General features: G+C 36.0%; 1 protein-coding gene across 1 annotated transcript in view; it reads right to left on the bottom strand.

Annotated features, from left to right (window-relative positions):
- Window positions 1-15233, bottom strand: part of TMEM156 (transmembrane protein 156) — a 46148-nt gene extending 30915 nt beyond the window's left edge. Inside the window, exon 1 of the mRNA XM_038533478.1 lies at window positions 15047-15233. Within this exon, the coding sequence (XP_038389406.1) occupies window positions 15047-15134 (88 nt within the window). The 5' untranslated portion in view covers window positions 15135-15233. The remainder of the gene's footprint in view (window positions 1-15046) is intronic.
- Window positions 15234-15789: the final 556 nt, after the last annotated feature.

Here is a 15789-nt window from a genome sequence, read left to right as displayed (position 1 = left end):
TAAAGTTATTCATAATACTCTTACTACATTTTAAATTTCTACTATGTCCATTTCCGGTCCTAACATTTCTTACTTGTTCTTGCTTGTTTTTTGATTATTCAATTCTAATAGACAGAGTAATGGCCTCCTAAGAATGTCCACATCCTAATTCCCAGAACCTATAAATGTGTTTATGGTACATGCTAAAGAGAAATTAAGGCAGAAGAAGGAATGAAGGTATCTTGTACATTTATCTTAAAATAGGGAAATTATTGGGGTGCCTGGGTAGCTCAGTCGGTTAAGTGTCCCACCCTTGATTTTGGCTCAGGTCATGTTCCCAGAGTCCTGGGATCCAGCCCCACATCAAGCTCCATGCTCAGTGGGGAGTGCGCTCAAGGATTCTCTTTCTACCTCTCCCTCTGCCCCTTCTTTCTCTCTCTAAAATAAATAAATAAATCTTTTTAAAAAAAGTTTTAACTGGGAAATTATTCTAGATTATCCAAGGGCCTAATATAATCACAAATGTGGAAAGGAGAGGCAAAAGAGTCTGTGTCAGATAACACAATGTGACAAAGACTCAACAGGCCATTGCTGGCTTTGAAGGTGGAAGGAAGACACAAACTGGGGCATACAGGCAGCTTCCAAAAACTGGAAAAGTAAACAAAATTGATTCTCACCTACAGCTTCTGAAAGGAATGCTATTTTTGTACGCATTTTAGTTCTCTTACTTTTTCATTGATATACAAATTAGTAGTTATTTTTGTTTTACGCAGCTAATATTTTCAAGATTTACTTAGATATCCACATGCTTATAATTATTGAGAGTCTTTTCCCTGCCATTTCTTACATCTCTGGCCTCCCTTCTAGGATTATGGTTTTTCTCCTGAAGTTAATTCTCTACAAATTCCTTCACTAAAGATCTGCTGGTCAGGGGCAGCCCTGGTGGCTCAGTGGTTTAGTGCCGCCTTCACCCCAGAGCCTGATCCTGGAGACCCGGGATCAAGTCCCACATCGGGCTACCTGCATGGAGCCTGCTTCTACGTCTGTCTATGTCTCTGCCTCTCTCTCTCTCTCTCTCTCTCTCTCTCGTCTCTCGTGAATAAATAAAATCTTTAAAAAAAAAAAAGAAAAAAAAAAAAAAGATCTGCTGGTCATAAACTGTCTGTTTTTGCTCATGTGAAAATGTATCTCACCAATTCCAGTTTGACATTAATTTTACCTCAACACTTTGCAGACATTATTCCACTGGCCTCTGAATTTCATTGTTGCTTTCAAGAAATGAGCTGCCAGGCTAATTATTATTCCTGTGAAGACCATCAGTCTTAATCTCTGGTTTATCTCTTTAGTTTTCATGTTCCATGGAATTTTTAAATTTATTTTGTTTGGGACATGTTGGGTTTCCTGAATCTGAGGATTTGTGTCTTTCATCACTTTTGTAAAATTCTCAGCCACTCTCTTCAAACATTGTCTTTTCCCCATTTTGTCTCTTCTCTCCTGTGGTAACTTCAATTAGAGATCTCTCCCTCTGTTCTCTGTGTCTCTTAACCTCTGTTTCATATTTTCTCTTTCTCTGGCTCTCTGTGATATGTTCTCAATAATTTATTCAGATCTATATTCCCAGTCATTAATTCACTATTCAGTTGTGTCTGATCCATTTACTCATTCCTTGTGTTTCTACATCATGTTATTATATTTTTATAATTAGAATTTTCAGTTGACTCTTTCAAATCTACCTGATTATATTTTTAAATTAAATTTAATTTGAGATTCCAGTATTGTTAACATACAGTGTTATATTGGTTTCAGGTGTACAATATAGTGATTCAAAAATCTGCCTGATTATTTTTAATAGTCTTGTTTCCTACTCATACTTTTTTATATCATTTTTATTGAAACAAACCAAATACTTACTTTGTGTTATATATCTCATAACTCCAATATCTGAATTCCTTAAAAATCTGATTCTCCCTTTTAGTCTCTGTTGACTCTTGTCTATTATGTCTTCATGTGTTTTATGATTTTTAGTAGTAGCTATGTTCCTTAGAATTTTGTTTGTGAAATATTTGAGATCTGGTTTGAAGATATTTTCCTCCAGAGAGGATTGGTGTTTACCTCTGCTTGGTGTCTAATAACACATTATCTCAAAACTACTTTAAATTAAATTTCTGGGTGTGGTGGAAAAAAAAAAGGAACCCTTATATACTGTTGTTATGTAAATTAGTTCATCCACTATGGAAAACAATATGGAGGATCATCAAAAAATTAAAAACAGACCATATCATCCAAAAATTCCACTTCTGGGTAGATACCCAAAGGAAATGAAAACAGGTTCACAGTATTCCCATGTTTATCACAGTATTATTCATAATAGCCAAGATATGGAAACAACCCAAATGCCCATCAATGGGTGAACGAATAAAGAAGATATGTTACATATACAATGGAATATTATTCACTTACGGGAAAGAAGAATATCCTGTTACTTGTAACAACATGGATGCACTTGAGCACATTATTCTGACATAAGACAGAGAAAGACAATTACTATATGATATAATATATATGTAAAATCTAAAAAGGTCAAATGGGAGAGAGGGAGGATGATGTCAGAGTAGGAGGACCGTAGGCTCATCTCATCCCATGAACACAGCTAGATAACTATCAAATCATCCTATCACCCCAGAAATCACCTGAAGACTGACAGAACAAACTCTACAACTAAAGAGAGAGAAGAGGTCACATAAAAGAAGGTAGGAAATGTGGAGATATGGTTTAGGGGAGAAACGGGATCACAGGTGCTATGAGGGGAGGAAGCCATGGTCATGCAGAAAGGCAAAGAGAGAGAGAGGAGCACACAGGGGAATGCACAAGGAGAATGATTCCCTGATGTGATGGACTTGGAAAATGAGAGGGGCTGAATTTTGTGAGTTCTTGCAACCAGCAGGGCTTAAAGCCTGGAGTTTGAAAGGTCAGTAGGCTTGGTTGAAATAGAGCCTAGAGGACACTGTTCTGCTCCTGGAGAGAAGACAGGCAAACAACCCGGGGATGGAAGGCAGATGGCATGAAAACAACAGTCTGAAGAGTGCCTGAGGCACACAGTGGGGAGATTATTTGCTCTTCTCAGAGCATGTCCCTGAGAGGAAGTGCTCATGGAGACTCCTCTCTGGGAACAAAGGAGCTGGCTGGTGCCATTTCCCTCTCTTGACCCTCAGCATAGACCCAGAGCCACTGGCAGGAGTCAGGGCAGCACCAACACTAGCTAGTGTTGCTTACGCCAAGCCCCCCACACCTGCTCTCTGACTAGACTGCCCTTCTTGGGCAAGCCTGCCTCAGTCTCAGCTTGGTGAGCCCCTCATTAGAAAGGCCAGCACAAACTCCTACCTACAGCACATCTCCTGACCTGAGAGTTCTGTAGGGTCCCAGTTCTGGTGGAAGTGATATCAGGTCTCATCTCACAAGCAGATAGAGCACACCTAGTTAAAATTGGCCAAGGACCAAACACTGCCCATAGCAGGCAAGGAGAGCCTCTGCAGATGACTAGGCTGAAGGATAGAGCAACCAAAACAAATGTCTGCCTTTGGCTCAGGGCATGATCCCAGGGTCCTGGAATTGAGTCCCACATCAGGCTCCCTGCAGGAAGCCTGCTTCTCCCTCTGCCTATGTCTCTGCCTCTTTCTCTCTCTGTCTCTCATGAATAAATAAAAAATCTTAAAAAAAAAAAAAAAGCAGCAAGACAGAAGTCTTTAATTTACAAGAGAAGACCCATAAGGCTAGCTGAAGATTTCTCAACAGAAACTTGGCAAGCCAGAAGAGATTGGCATGATATATTTAAAGTGCTAAATGGGAAAAACCTACAGCCAAGAATACTCTGTCCAGCAAAACTATCATTCAGAATAAAAAGGATAGGCAACGAGTTTCTGAGATAGAAAAAAACTAAATAATTTTGTGACCACTAAATAGGTCTACAAGAAATATTAAAGAGGACTCCTTGAGTGAAAAGGAAAGACCAAAATGACAAGAAAGGATTAGAGAAAATCTCCAGAATCAACCACAAAACAAGAAATAAAACGGAAATAAATATATATCTATCAATAATTGCTTTGAATATAAGGGGACTAAATGCTCCAATCAAAAGACATAGGGTATCAGAATAAATTAAAACAAAAAACAAGACCCATCTATCTGCTGCCTACAAGAGATTTGTTTTAGACCTAAGGACGCCTGAAAATTGAAAGTGAGGGGAATGGAGAAATATTTATCATGCAAATATTTATCATGCAAATTCCAGAAAGCTGGAAAAAAAAAGAAAGCTGGAGTAATAATACTTATATTGGACAAACTAGATTTTAAAACAAAGACTTGTAACAAGAGTAAAGAAGGGCACTATATCATAATGAAAGGGACAATCCAACAAAAAGGTCTAACAATTATAAATATGCACAAAACATGGAAGCACCCAAATATATAAAACAGTTAATGACAAACATAAAGGAATAATAAATAATAATACAATAATAGTAGGGGACCTTAACATCCCACTTACATCAATGAACAGATCATCTAAACTGAAAATGAACAGGGAAATAATGGCTTTCAGTGACACACTGGACAAGATGGATTTAACAGATATATTCAGAACATTTCATTGTAAAACAGCAGAATACACATTCTTTTCAAGTGCACATAGAATATTCTCCAGAATAGATCATGTATTAGGTCATAAAACGGCTCAACGGATACAAAAAGATCGAAATCGTACCATGCACCGTTTTTTGTCCACAATACTTTGAAACTAGAAGTCAACCGAAAGAAAAAAATAGGGAAGACCACAAATACATGGAGGTTACAAAACATTCTACTAACTAATGAATGGGTCAACCAGAAAATCCAAGAAGAAATTAATGATGATCACTAGGTATTGTATGTAAGTAATGAATCACTGAATTCTACTCCAGAAACTAATGTTCTACTATATGTTAAATAAACAAAATTTAAATCAAAAAGGAAGAAATTTTTTAAATACATGAAAATAAATAAAAATGAAAATACAATGGTTTAGAACCTTTGGGATGCAGCACAAGCAGTCTTAAGAGGGAAGTATACAGCAATGCAGGCCTACTTCAGGAAAAAAAAAAAATCTCAAAAAATGACTTAACCTTACACCTAAAGGAGCTCAAAAAAGAACAGCAAACAAAGCCTAAAGCCAGAAGAAGGAGGGGAAATACTAAAGATTAGGGCAGAGATAAATGATATAGAAACTAAACAAACAATAGAACAAATTGTTGTTCTATTCTTATCAATGGCAGACTTATCAAAAAGAATCCAGACTTATCAAAAAGAAAAGAGAAGAACCTAATTTAAAAAAAAAATCACAAATGAGAGAGGAGAAAAAACAACCAATACCATAGAAATACAATTATAAGAGAATATTATGAAAAAGTATATGCCAACAAATGAGACAGCCTGGAAGAAATTTATAAATTCCTAAAAACATATAAATTACCTGAAACAGGAAGAAATAGAAAACTTGAACAGATTGATAATTAGCAAAGAAATTGAATCAAGAATCAAAAAATTCCCAAAAAACAAAATTTCAGGGCCAGAAGTCTTAACAGGTGAATTCTACCAAACATTTAAAGAAGAGTTAATGTCTATTCTTCTCAAACTATTCAAAAAAATAGAAAAGAAAGGAAAACTTCCATATTCATTCTATAATACCTAAGAATAAACCTAACCAAAGAGGTGAAAAACCTGTACTCTAACTATAAAATACTGATGAAAGAAATTGAAGATGACACAAGGAAATGACACACAAGACATTCCATACTTATGGATTAGAAGAACAAATATTGCAAGAATGTCTATACTATCCAAAGTAATCTATATATGTAATGCAATTCCTAATAAAATACCAACAGGGTTTTTCACAGGGCTGGAATAATCCTAAAATTTGTGTTGAACCACAAAAGACCCTAACTAGCCAAAGAAACCTTGAAAAAGAACAGCTGGAGGCATCACTATTCCAAACTTCAAGTTATATTACAAAACTGTAATAATCAAAACAGTATGGTACTGGCAACAAAAATAGACACATAGATCAGTAGAACAGAATAGAAAACCTATAAATGAACCCACAACTATACGGTCAATTAATCTTTGACAAAGCAGGAAGGAATATCCAATGGGGAAAAAACAGGCTTTTCAACAAATAGTGTTGGGAAAACTGGGCAGCAAAAAGCAAAAGCATGAAATTGGATCACTTTCTTATACCATACACAAAAATAAATTCAAAATGGATTAGAGACCTAAATGTGAGACATGAGACCATAAAAGTCCTAGAGGCAGTAACCTCTTTGAAATCAGCTATAGCAACTTCTTTCTAAATATGTCTCCTGAGGCAAGGGAAACAAACACAAAAAGAAATTATTGGACTTCATCAAAATAAAAAGCTTCTCCAGTGTGAAGGAAACATTTAACAAAACTAAAACTCAACATTCCAAAAATGAATAATCCAATGAAAAAGTGGGCAGAAGACATGAATAGACATTTTTCCAAAGAAGATGTACAGATGGCCAACAGACACATGAAAAGATGCTCAATATAAGTGATCATCAGGGAAATGCAAATCAAAACTACAACGAAATATCTTACACTTGTCAGAATGACTAAAATTGACACGTGAAACAACAGATGTTGGCAAGGATGTGGAGAAAGGGCAACCCTCTTGCACTGTTGGTGGGAATGCAAACTGGTGCAGCCATTCTGGAAATATGGGTTAAATAGGTGATGGGGATTAAGGAGGACACTTGTCATGAGCACAGAGTATTGTATGGAAGTGTTCAATCACTATATTGTACACATGAAACTAATATTACACTGTATGTTAACTGGAATTTAAATAAAAACTTAAAAATATTTTTAAAATGCAGTTAAAAAGAGAGAGTAAAACAAACCAAGGGATGAGGATAGAGGGGCAAGATTTTTTTTTTTAAGATTTTATTTATTTAGGGACAGCCCGGGTGGCTCAGCGGTTTAGCGCCGTCTTTGGCCCAGGGTGTGATCCTGGGGACCCGGGATTGAGTCCCACGTCGGGCTCCCTGTGTGGAGCCTGCTTCTCCCTCTGCTTGTGTCTCTGCCAAGCTCTCTCTCTCTGTCTCTCATGAGTAAATAAATAAAATCTTAAAAAAAAAGATTTTATTTATTTACTCATGAGAGACACACAAAGAGAGGCAGAGACATAGTCAGAGGGAGAAGCAGGCTCCCTGCAGGGAGTCCAATGTGAGACTCAATCCCAGGACCCTGGAATCATGATCTGAGCCAAAAACAGACACTCAACCCAGGTGCCCCTGGGGGGACAAGATTGATGGTATTTAAAGGTACACATTTGTAATTAAATAAGTACTAAATAAGTCATAGATACCTAATGTGCAGTATATTGATCATAGTAACATTTTACTTTAAGTATGTGATATGATAATTATTATGATGGCAACCATATTACAAATATATAAATGTATCAAAGTAACAGGCTATACCCCTTAAATTTATACAAACTCATATGTCAAATTTATCCAAGAAAAAAAAAACAAAAGCAAAACTTAATTTAATTAATTAAATTAAAGCCCAATTGGATTGGGCTTTTCACACCTCATAGGCAATGAGTATTAATATCCAAGTTATGGCTAGTACATATTCACAAACTCTCCAGGGAAATTTTTTCCTTGCTCTCTCTACGGCCTAGATGGAGATAGACAAATTTCCTCACAGCCAAGCAAGACTTTTCCTAGACTACTCCTTACTCCCTCACAGAGCATGTTACCTTTGCATCCCAATGTTAAGCTTTGGCTTCTGTTCCTCCATGTGTGACCCAGGAAACCAAGACTCTAGGCCACCAGGAATTTGTAGATGTTCCTCAGATCACACCAATCTGTTCACTCTTGCTTACCTATCTCGATTCGTAATTTCTTTTTTTTTTTTAAGATATTATTTATTTATTCATGAGAGAGGCAGAGACACAGGCAGAAGGAGAAGCAGGCTCCATGCAGGGAGCCGGATGTGGGACTGGATCCCAAGTTTCCAGGATCACGCCTTGGGCTGAAGGCGGCGCTAAACCACTGAGCCACCTGGGCGGCCCTGGATTCGTAATTTCTAATCCTTTTCCACCTTTAAGGAGTTTTCTTATTTTCTTACTACTTCAACTATGTGTTTTTTGGTAGTTGTCTTCAATGTTTTAATCTCACATTTTTAGATATTTTGTGCCAAGTGTATTTTCCAAGTTACAACTGCAAGAACAAAAGTCTCAACTCTCTGTTGACCTTCAAAAAAAGTGAGAATTTACAGGAAAACCTTCATTGTTTGACAGACAATAGGAGCTCCAGAAACTACTGTATGTCAAGTCATATTTTCTCAATACCTAAGCTATTTCTCTTTTAATGAGTTGTCAAGAAACTTTGGAGGAAGCATGGATTATTTCAGACAGTACGTATTTTAGGTGTTATTTCTTCAATATATGAAATGCAAGCTGAAGAAAATAAGAAATTTTTACCACTAGAAACAGCCACTTTGAAGATGCACGCAGTTTTTTTTTTTATTAAAGTAAGCTATTTTACTACTATTTACCTGATAGAAACAAAAACATATTTTCATACAAAGAGTTGTACAAGAAGGTTCATAGCAGCATATTTATAATGGCCAAAGGCTGGAAACAACCAAAAAGGACAAATGTGACGGCCAAAAGGACAGATGTGATGTTATTCTTACAATGGAATATTTAGCAATAAATAGAAATGAGGCACTGATGTACTTCATCACAAATGAATCTCAAAAACATTATGCTGAGCTAAAAAAACAGACCAAAAGTAGACACTATGTGATGATTCCATCTATATAAAGTATAAGAAGGGATAAAGCTAAGCTATGATGACATAGGTCGGAAAGTTGCCTTGGGGAGAGGAGGAGATTTGACAGGAAAGAGCAAAAGGAATCTTTCTGGTACTGATGAAAATCTGTATTTTGTATGGGGCTGTAGTTACAGAGGCACATACAATTGTCAAAATTTATAAAACCAAACATTTAAGATCTTTGTATTTTATTGTAAGTTGTGCCTTTAAAAACAACGAAACTAAACAAAACACAGACAATGGTTTCTAAGTATCTTTCATCGTTATTGGAGATTATGTATCATAATTCAGCAATTTAAAAATATTAGCTGCCAGGAGAGAAAAAAGCTTATGGCTTAGCAGCCTCATTTACAGAGATACTAGTTAATGTACATTGTTGTCCTTTGGTCACAGGTCAGCCTCTTTAACAACTGGCAACGACTCACAGAGTACCAATTTCAATAGCAAAAGCTCAAATCATTTTATTTCTATTTGGGGCTCAGTAATTGAAGCTTCTCTAGTAATATTGAGTGGGAAAGGGTAAAAATATATCATGTTGCAAATGAATAATATACCCATGGTGTTACCAGATAAGGAATGGGGGAGTCTGGATATGATAAAGATATTTTTTTAGTTTTGCTTTTAAATTTTTTTTAAAGACTTTATTTATTTAACAGAGAGAGAGAGCACAAGCAGGAGGTAGGGGTAGAGGAAAAGCAGACTCCCCACTGAGCAGGAAGCCCGATGTGGGGCTCCATCCCAGGACCCCAGGATCATGACCTGAGCTGAATGCAGGCATCCCTACGAATGGATTTATTCATAGAACATTTGGGAAAGACAATTTATTTTTTTAAGATTTTATTTATTTATTTGAGAGGAAGGGAGAGAGAGAGAGTGTGTGCACAATTGGGGGGAGGGGCAGAGGGATAAGCCGACTCCACTCCACTGAACTAGAAGCTAGAGGCACGGCTCAATCCTAGGACCCTAAAAATTCTAGGTGTGCAGAAAAATTTTGTTTCAAAAGTGTAACATGAAGATAATAATGCCTGGTCTGCCTGAATCAGAAGGTGGTTGTGAGGATCAGCCAAGAAATGCTTCCTTTAAATATGTTTCCCTTTTATCTCCTTTACAATATGACTCAGAAAATTCACTCAATCAACAAATACTCAGTGAGTTCCTCCTAATGTGACGTGTACTGTCCTAAGTGCTTAAAATATGACCAAACAGACAAAAATCTCATTTCCATTGAGCTTACATTCTATTTGGAGAAATAAGACAAGAAGTATATATAATAAATAAGTCAGTTATATAGGGTATAAGTGCTATGGAGAAAAGAAACAGAGCAGTATAGGGGTAAGATATATCACCATATGCTGTTTTAAAGAAAGTTGTTTTTTCTATAAAAACAAAAAAGATATACAGAGAGAGCATTTATCTACCAATGCAATAAGACAAGCTGATAGCAAAAGCATCCCAAGCAAGGGTTGCTGGTATATAATATAAGAGAGGAGAGAATAAAACAGTTCTGTGAAAGCAGTGGAAAGCATTATATTCATCAATATCCTTTTTTTTTTAACCAGCACCTATTGTCTAAAAATATAAGTAAACATATTGTATTGATTATTATCCATTTCCATGCTACAAAGATTCAGAAAATTCCATAAGAAAAAAAATGTTTTTTTTTTTGTTTTTTTTTTAGAAAAAAAATGTTACAACGAAGTAAATCTATCCATCTAATTTTATTCCTTCTCTCTGAATATTTCAAGAAAAGTCACTCTTCAGAATGATGCTTCACCATGAATGATTTGAAATACTTAATGTGTTGTAATGAGACATGGGATGCCTGAATGGCTCAGTGGTTGAGCAACTGCCCTTGGCTCAGGTCATGATCCTGGGGTCCTGGGATGGAGTCCCGCATTGGGTTCCCCATGGGGAACCTGCTTCTCCCTTCGCTTTGTCTCTGCCTCTCTCTCCGTGTGTGTTTCTCATGAATAAATAAATAAAATCTTTTTTAAAAAAATTTTTATATGTAAAAGTACTTGGTATGGTACCTGGTACATGTGTAAGTATTACATTTTTAAAACTTTTTTAGGGGTGCTTGGGTAGCTCGTTGGTTAAGCATCCAACTTTTGATTTCGGCTCTTCAACTCTTGATTTTGGCCCAGGTCATGATCTCTGCTCAGCTCATGATCTCAGGGTAGTAAGATCAAGCCCCACAACAAGCTCTGAGGTAGGCAAGGAGTCTACTTGAGATTCTCTCTCTCCTTCTGTCCCTCCCCCCACCCATGTTTGGTCGTAAACGCCGCTCTCTCTCTCTCTCCCTCTCTCTCTCTCTCTCTCTCTACTCTCTCAAATAAATAAAAAAATCTTTTTTTTTTTAAGTCTCTAGTCTCTTTCCCAGACCTTACTGGGAATTACTGATTAACTTTTTAATGAGCCAGTCAATAGGAGGGAAATAAAGTGCCCATCTCTAAGAACTAAAATAATCCTTTCAGGCAAATTAGTTGCAGTTACCCTTGATAACACTCTTCTTTATCATACAGACCTGAGTAAAGTGTACATAAGCTCATATACTTCAGGGTTTATCCTATAGTTCATGAGTAAAGTTCTTTTATCCATTGTTTTCTTTTCTTTTTTTTTTTTTTAAACTTTTATTTATTTATTTATTTATGATAGGCACACAGTGAGAGAGAGAGAGAGAGGCAGAGACACAGGCAGAGGGAGAAGCAGGCTCCATGCTCCGGGAGCCCGACGTGGGATTCGATCCCTGGTCTCCAGGACCGCACCCTGGGCCAAAGGCAGGCGCCAAACTGCTGCGCCACCCAGGGATCCCTATCCATTTTTTTCTTAAAGTTCACTGACCATTATACTACCATTTCCATCAAAAAGTATGAAATGCAAGGGGGAAATGAAAGCTGGTAAACATGGTTCATGTCAGTTTGTTTCTTAAATGTAAGTGAGGAAGTCAGACAGCTAGATAAAATTAGGTTTCAGGTATTTTCATCTCTGCTATTCCTGTCTTGCCTTGCCTCAGTATCAGTAAGGCACTTTTATAACTCACTACAGTTTCTGGTTTCCAGAACTTCTGAGATATTTAGATGAGTACATTTTATTTGAAAATCAACAATAATTACTGCTCTTAGAGAGTGCTTCTGCAAGTAGGTAAGGAGAAATATTAGCTGATCATTAGAACTGTGACAGTGGTTTTTCTTTGCAACAAAAATGGAAGGAACATCTACCCCAGACAGGAATGGAAGCAACTTTTATGTTCCCATCACACTTTTTACATTGCTATTTTAGTAATTATAGTATTATATTTAATTATTTATCAGTCAGGCATCCCCCTAACTGAAAACTCCTTGAAAGAAGAATTGCCTTTTGTTTCTGTGGCCCTGGGTTCCTGGTACAGGTAGACACTATTCATTTCAATATCAGTATATGGGCCAAAGCGACCACAGGTAGGCACTATTCATAAGTGGAAGTATCAATAAATAAATAAAAGATCACTGAGATTTATAGGAGTTAACCAGTTCTCTCCCAAACACTGTAAATTCAATAAAAGGTTGGTGAAGTCTCTTGTTTGGGGCTACCCAGGCTCCCTTAATTGCAAGCAGTTCTGAATCAAAATATATGCATTCCCTTTTCTATCTCTATTATCTATATGCAATATGCGTGTATCAAATCATTATATTAACTACCGTATCTTAGGATAAGCTGCCTTTCAAATAAACTGAAAGTACTAAAGTGGTTTTTCTTGCCAGTGCATGCTCAATGCAAACTCATTAAAAGTCCAAAACACCATTGAAGAAGTTTCTCTTCTTTGGCGAAGTTAGACTAGATAGCTTATACTGTGTAATTATGATAATTGAATATTCCGAGTAATGATTATTCAGGGTCTCAGATACATTCTTGATGAAAAATGATCAAACACGGTTCTCTATTTTTAACTTAGGCCTTCAGAGGGTTTATTATTTTGAAATCAAATCTATTAAACTTCGTGAATACATTATTCCTCATTAAGATTCCTTCTGAATTAATTTGATATCTTAACGACACAGTATCTGTGAATAATTTATAAGTAAAAATCATTTTATAATATTTATCTTAGAAATTAAAGTGAATAGAATATAAGAAAAAACTGAAAAAAAAGAACCCAAGTAACCCAAGTAATAGGGAGAGTCTCAAAGTTAATTTTAGCACTTCTTGAACACTCTTAGCTTATCATATAAATAATTTTACCATATATTTTATTTTATAAAATATACTAGTTGATAAGTCAACTCACTTCGTGAGGCAACTATTATTGTGATTTAAAAAGTACTGAGAGGGGCAGCCCCAGTGGCCCAGCGGTTTAGCGGCACCTTCAGCCTGGGGTGTGATCCTGGAGACCCGGGATCGAGTCCCACGTCGGGCTCTCTGCATGGAAACTGCTTCTCCCTCTGCCTGTGTCTCTGCCTCTCTCTCTCTCTCTCTCTCTCTGTCATGAATAAATAAATAAAATCTTAAAAAAAAAAGTACTGAGAAAAAGTGAAACAATATGTGCCCTTAGTTGAATCTATATTAAACTATATAAGGTGAGGCTATATGAACTTGTTCCTGGTGATCCATAAGCCATTGTGAAATATAAAGTATTATTTTGCACTATTGCATGTGTAAAATATTTTGCTCAACCATCGACCTTTCATTGATGGTGGCTCTGTGCAAAATTCCTTCTACCACAACATGACATCAGGATTAAGATGATGATTTTCAAACATTTTTGTTTGTTGGCCCCAGGGAGGGTCCCTTTGAAACAAAATTCCCAAGTAAATCCATCCCCCCCAAAATGTCCAAGGAAATATCTATACTATTCTTGGTCTAGGAAAAGAGAAATGGCCATTTTCAGTTTGGGGAGGCAATACAGGGAGTATTGAAAGCTGATCTAATCAGTTATGAAAGTAAGAAAACAAAAATCATTGATGGTTGATTACTGTCAAGGCATCTGCCCCCAAAAGAAAAACTTCTAGCATGCTCTAGCAATCACCAGGTCTTATAAAACACTAACCGACAGTTAGCAAACAGTTTATGAAAGGCTGATTACCTGGTTTTCATTAGATGAACCTGCCTTTTTGGAAGTACAAGGTGCACCTTTATGGCCTACCTTAGATACCATTAAATGAGCTTACTCTCCACCACAAAAAGCTTAAAAATTGAAATATGTTGTCTCTATTCCAATTCTAATTATTCTCTTTATATTTTCACCTGAGTGGAATCAAAAATTTAAAATATATGTTATGATTGTTTAATCTAAGCAACAGAATACCAGAAAACCAAGAAAATTTTGAAAAATACAGTCATTCACAAAATTGCACATAGTGTTTATTTAGTAAAATATTGTTCTCTGGCCACTTAATGCCATGTATATGCAACCATAATCATCCCAGCAAGTCTCAAAAATAAGCTTTTCCCTGATTTTAAGCAAATTCATGTAACTTTAATGATAGAATACAGCACTTTCTTTTTATCCTTTTTTCTTATTAAATGCTGAGGAGCACAATGATCATCTAAACAGTCACATTAATATATTTTCAAAACGATGTAAAAATAGTTTACATTTACTTATTTTCTTATCCTAGGCTTCAGCAATCAGATCACAAGTCCCTGAATTACCCATAGAGTTCATTTTTTTCATCAGTTACGAATCCACGTACACACACCTGCTGAAATTTTCACTCATCTTATTTTAATTGTATTTTTCAATAATCTTACTTGTCAAAAGGCAACAGTGAGTTATTTGTGTGAAATAGCTGTGATGGAGGGAAATCAAGCATTTTAACATAATAAATATTACTTGCTTTATAAAATAACTCCAGAATGTAAAAGTATACTTAAAACTGTTTTGAAGGAAACTCCTTTTCAAAGAGCAAAATCATGTGATAAAATTAATGTAAATTAATGTTTAAAATCTAGACTATAGAGTTTAAATAGTTCTCTTCATTTTTTATCTCATTATTGTGTGCCACAATAATTAAGTACTGTGAATAAGGTTACTGTGCTCTCTAACAGCTAAAATTACAATCTCATTTTCCTAACTTTTCAGACATAGAGCTTCAGCTCATGCAGCATGTGTCCAAAAAGACCTTTCCTGTAACCATTAGCTATCATAATTTTTAAAAATTAGAAAAAGAAAAGATAAATTACATACTCACCTTTTGATGTCTTAAAATATTCTGGCAAAATTAAAATGAATGTGACCACTATTGCCAAAAGTAATTTAAAGAGGGCTGTTTTTGTCATGTCTCTTCACATGATACAATGTGTTCCCTTCTGGGACATCGGTAGCATGTTTCTTCCTGCTTCGGGCTTCATCTCTGTGGTGCTTTAAGTTTATGCAATTTACTTCATACTCACTTCCTTTTGGGTAAGACTTAAAAAAAAAAAAAAAAAAAAAGAGGGCTTGAACTGAGACTTCATTTTGAGTCACTTACCATTGTGAAAACTACCATCTAATAAGGAAGACACTTTCAAACTATCTTCTAAAAAAAGAAAGAGTAAAAAAAAAAAAAAAAAAAAAAATCTCAAGAGGCTAAGGGGTCTTGTTCTCATCTGGATTTGAAGCTATTTTCCCATATTTACCAATCTGTATGAGTAAATATAAACCCACAATATTGACACCCAAAATAAAATGATGGTCAGTCATGTCCATTTCCTCATTTGCTTATTAAATGATTGATGACCCCTTATATGTACCAGGCTGAACTGCATCCTGGTGTTCGGAAAAGAGTGTGTCTGTAAGACAGCAAACAGTATAAATGTGAGGATGAATGTAAGGATAAACCAAAATCTCAATTCTACTTTACTACCCTGTATAAGGCAGTGGAATGGGACTCATTATCATGATGCCTATAAACATTGTGACAACTGTTACCGAATCTACACTGTCAGTTCTCGT

Source organism: Canis lupus, chromosome 3 (genome assembly GCF_011100685.1).
Source record: "Canis lupus familiaris isolate Mischka breed German Shepherd chromosome 3, alternate assembly UU_Cfam_GSD_1.0, whole genome shotgun sequence".
NCBI lineage: Eukaryota > Metazoa > Chordata > Mammalia > Carnivora > Canidae > Canis > Canis lupus.
This window is presented reverse-complemented; position numbering and strand designations above follow the sequence as displayed.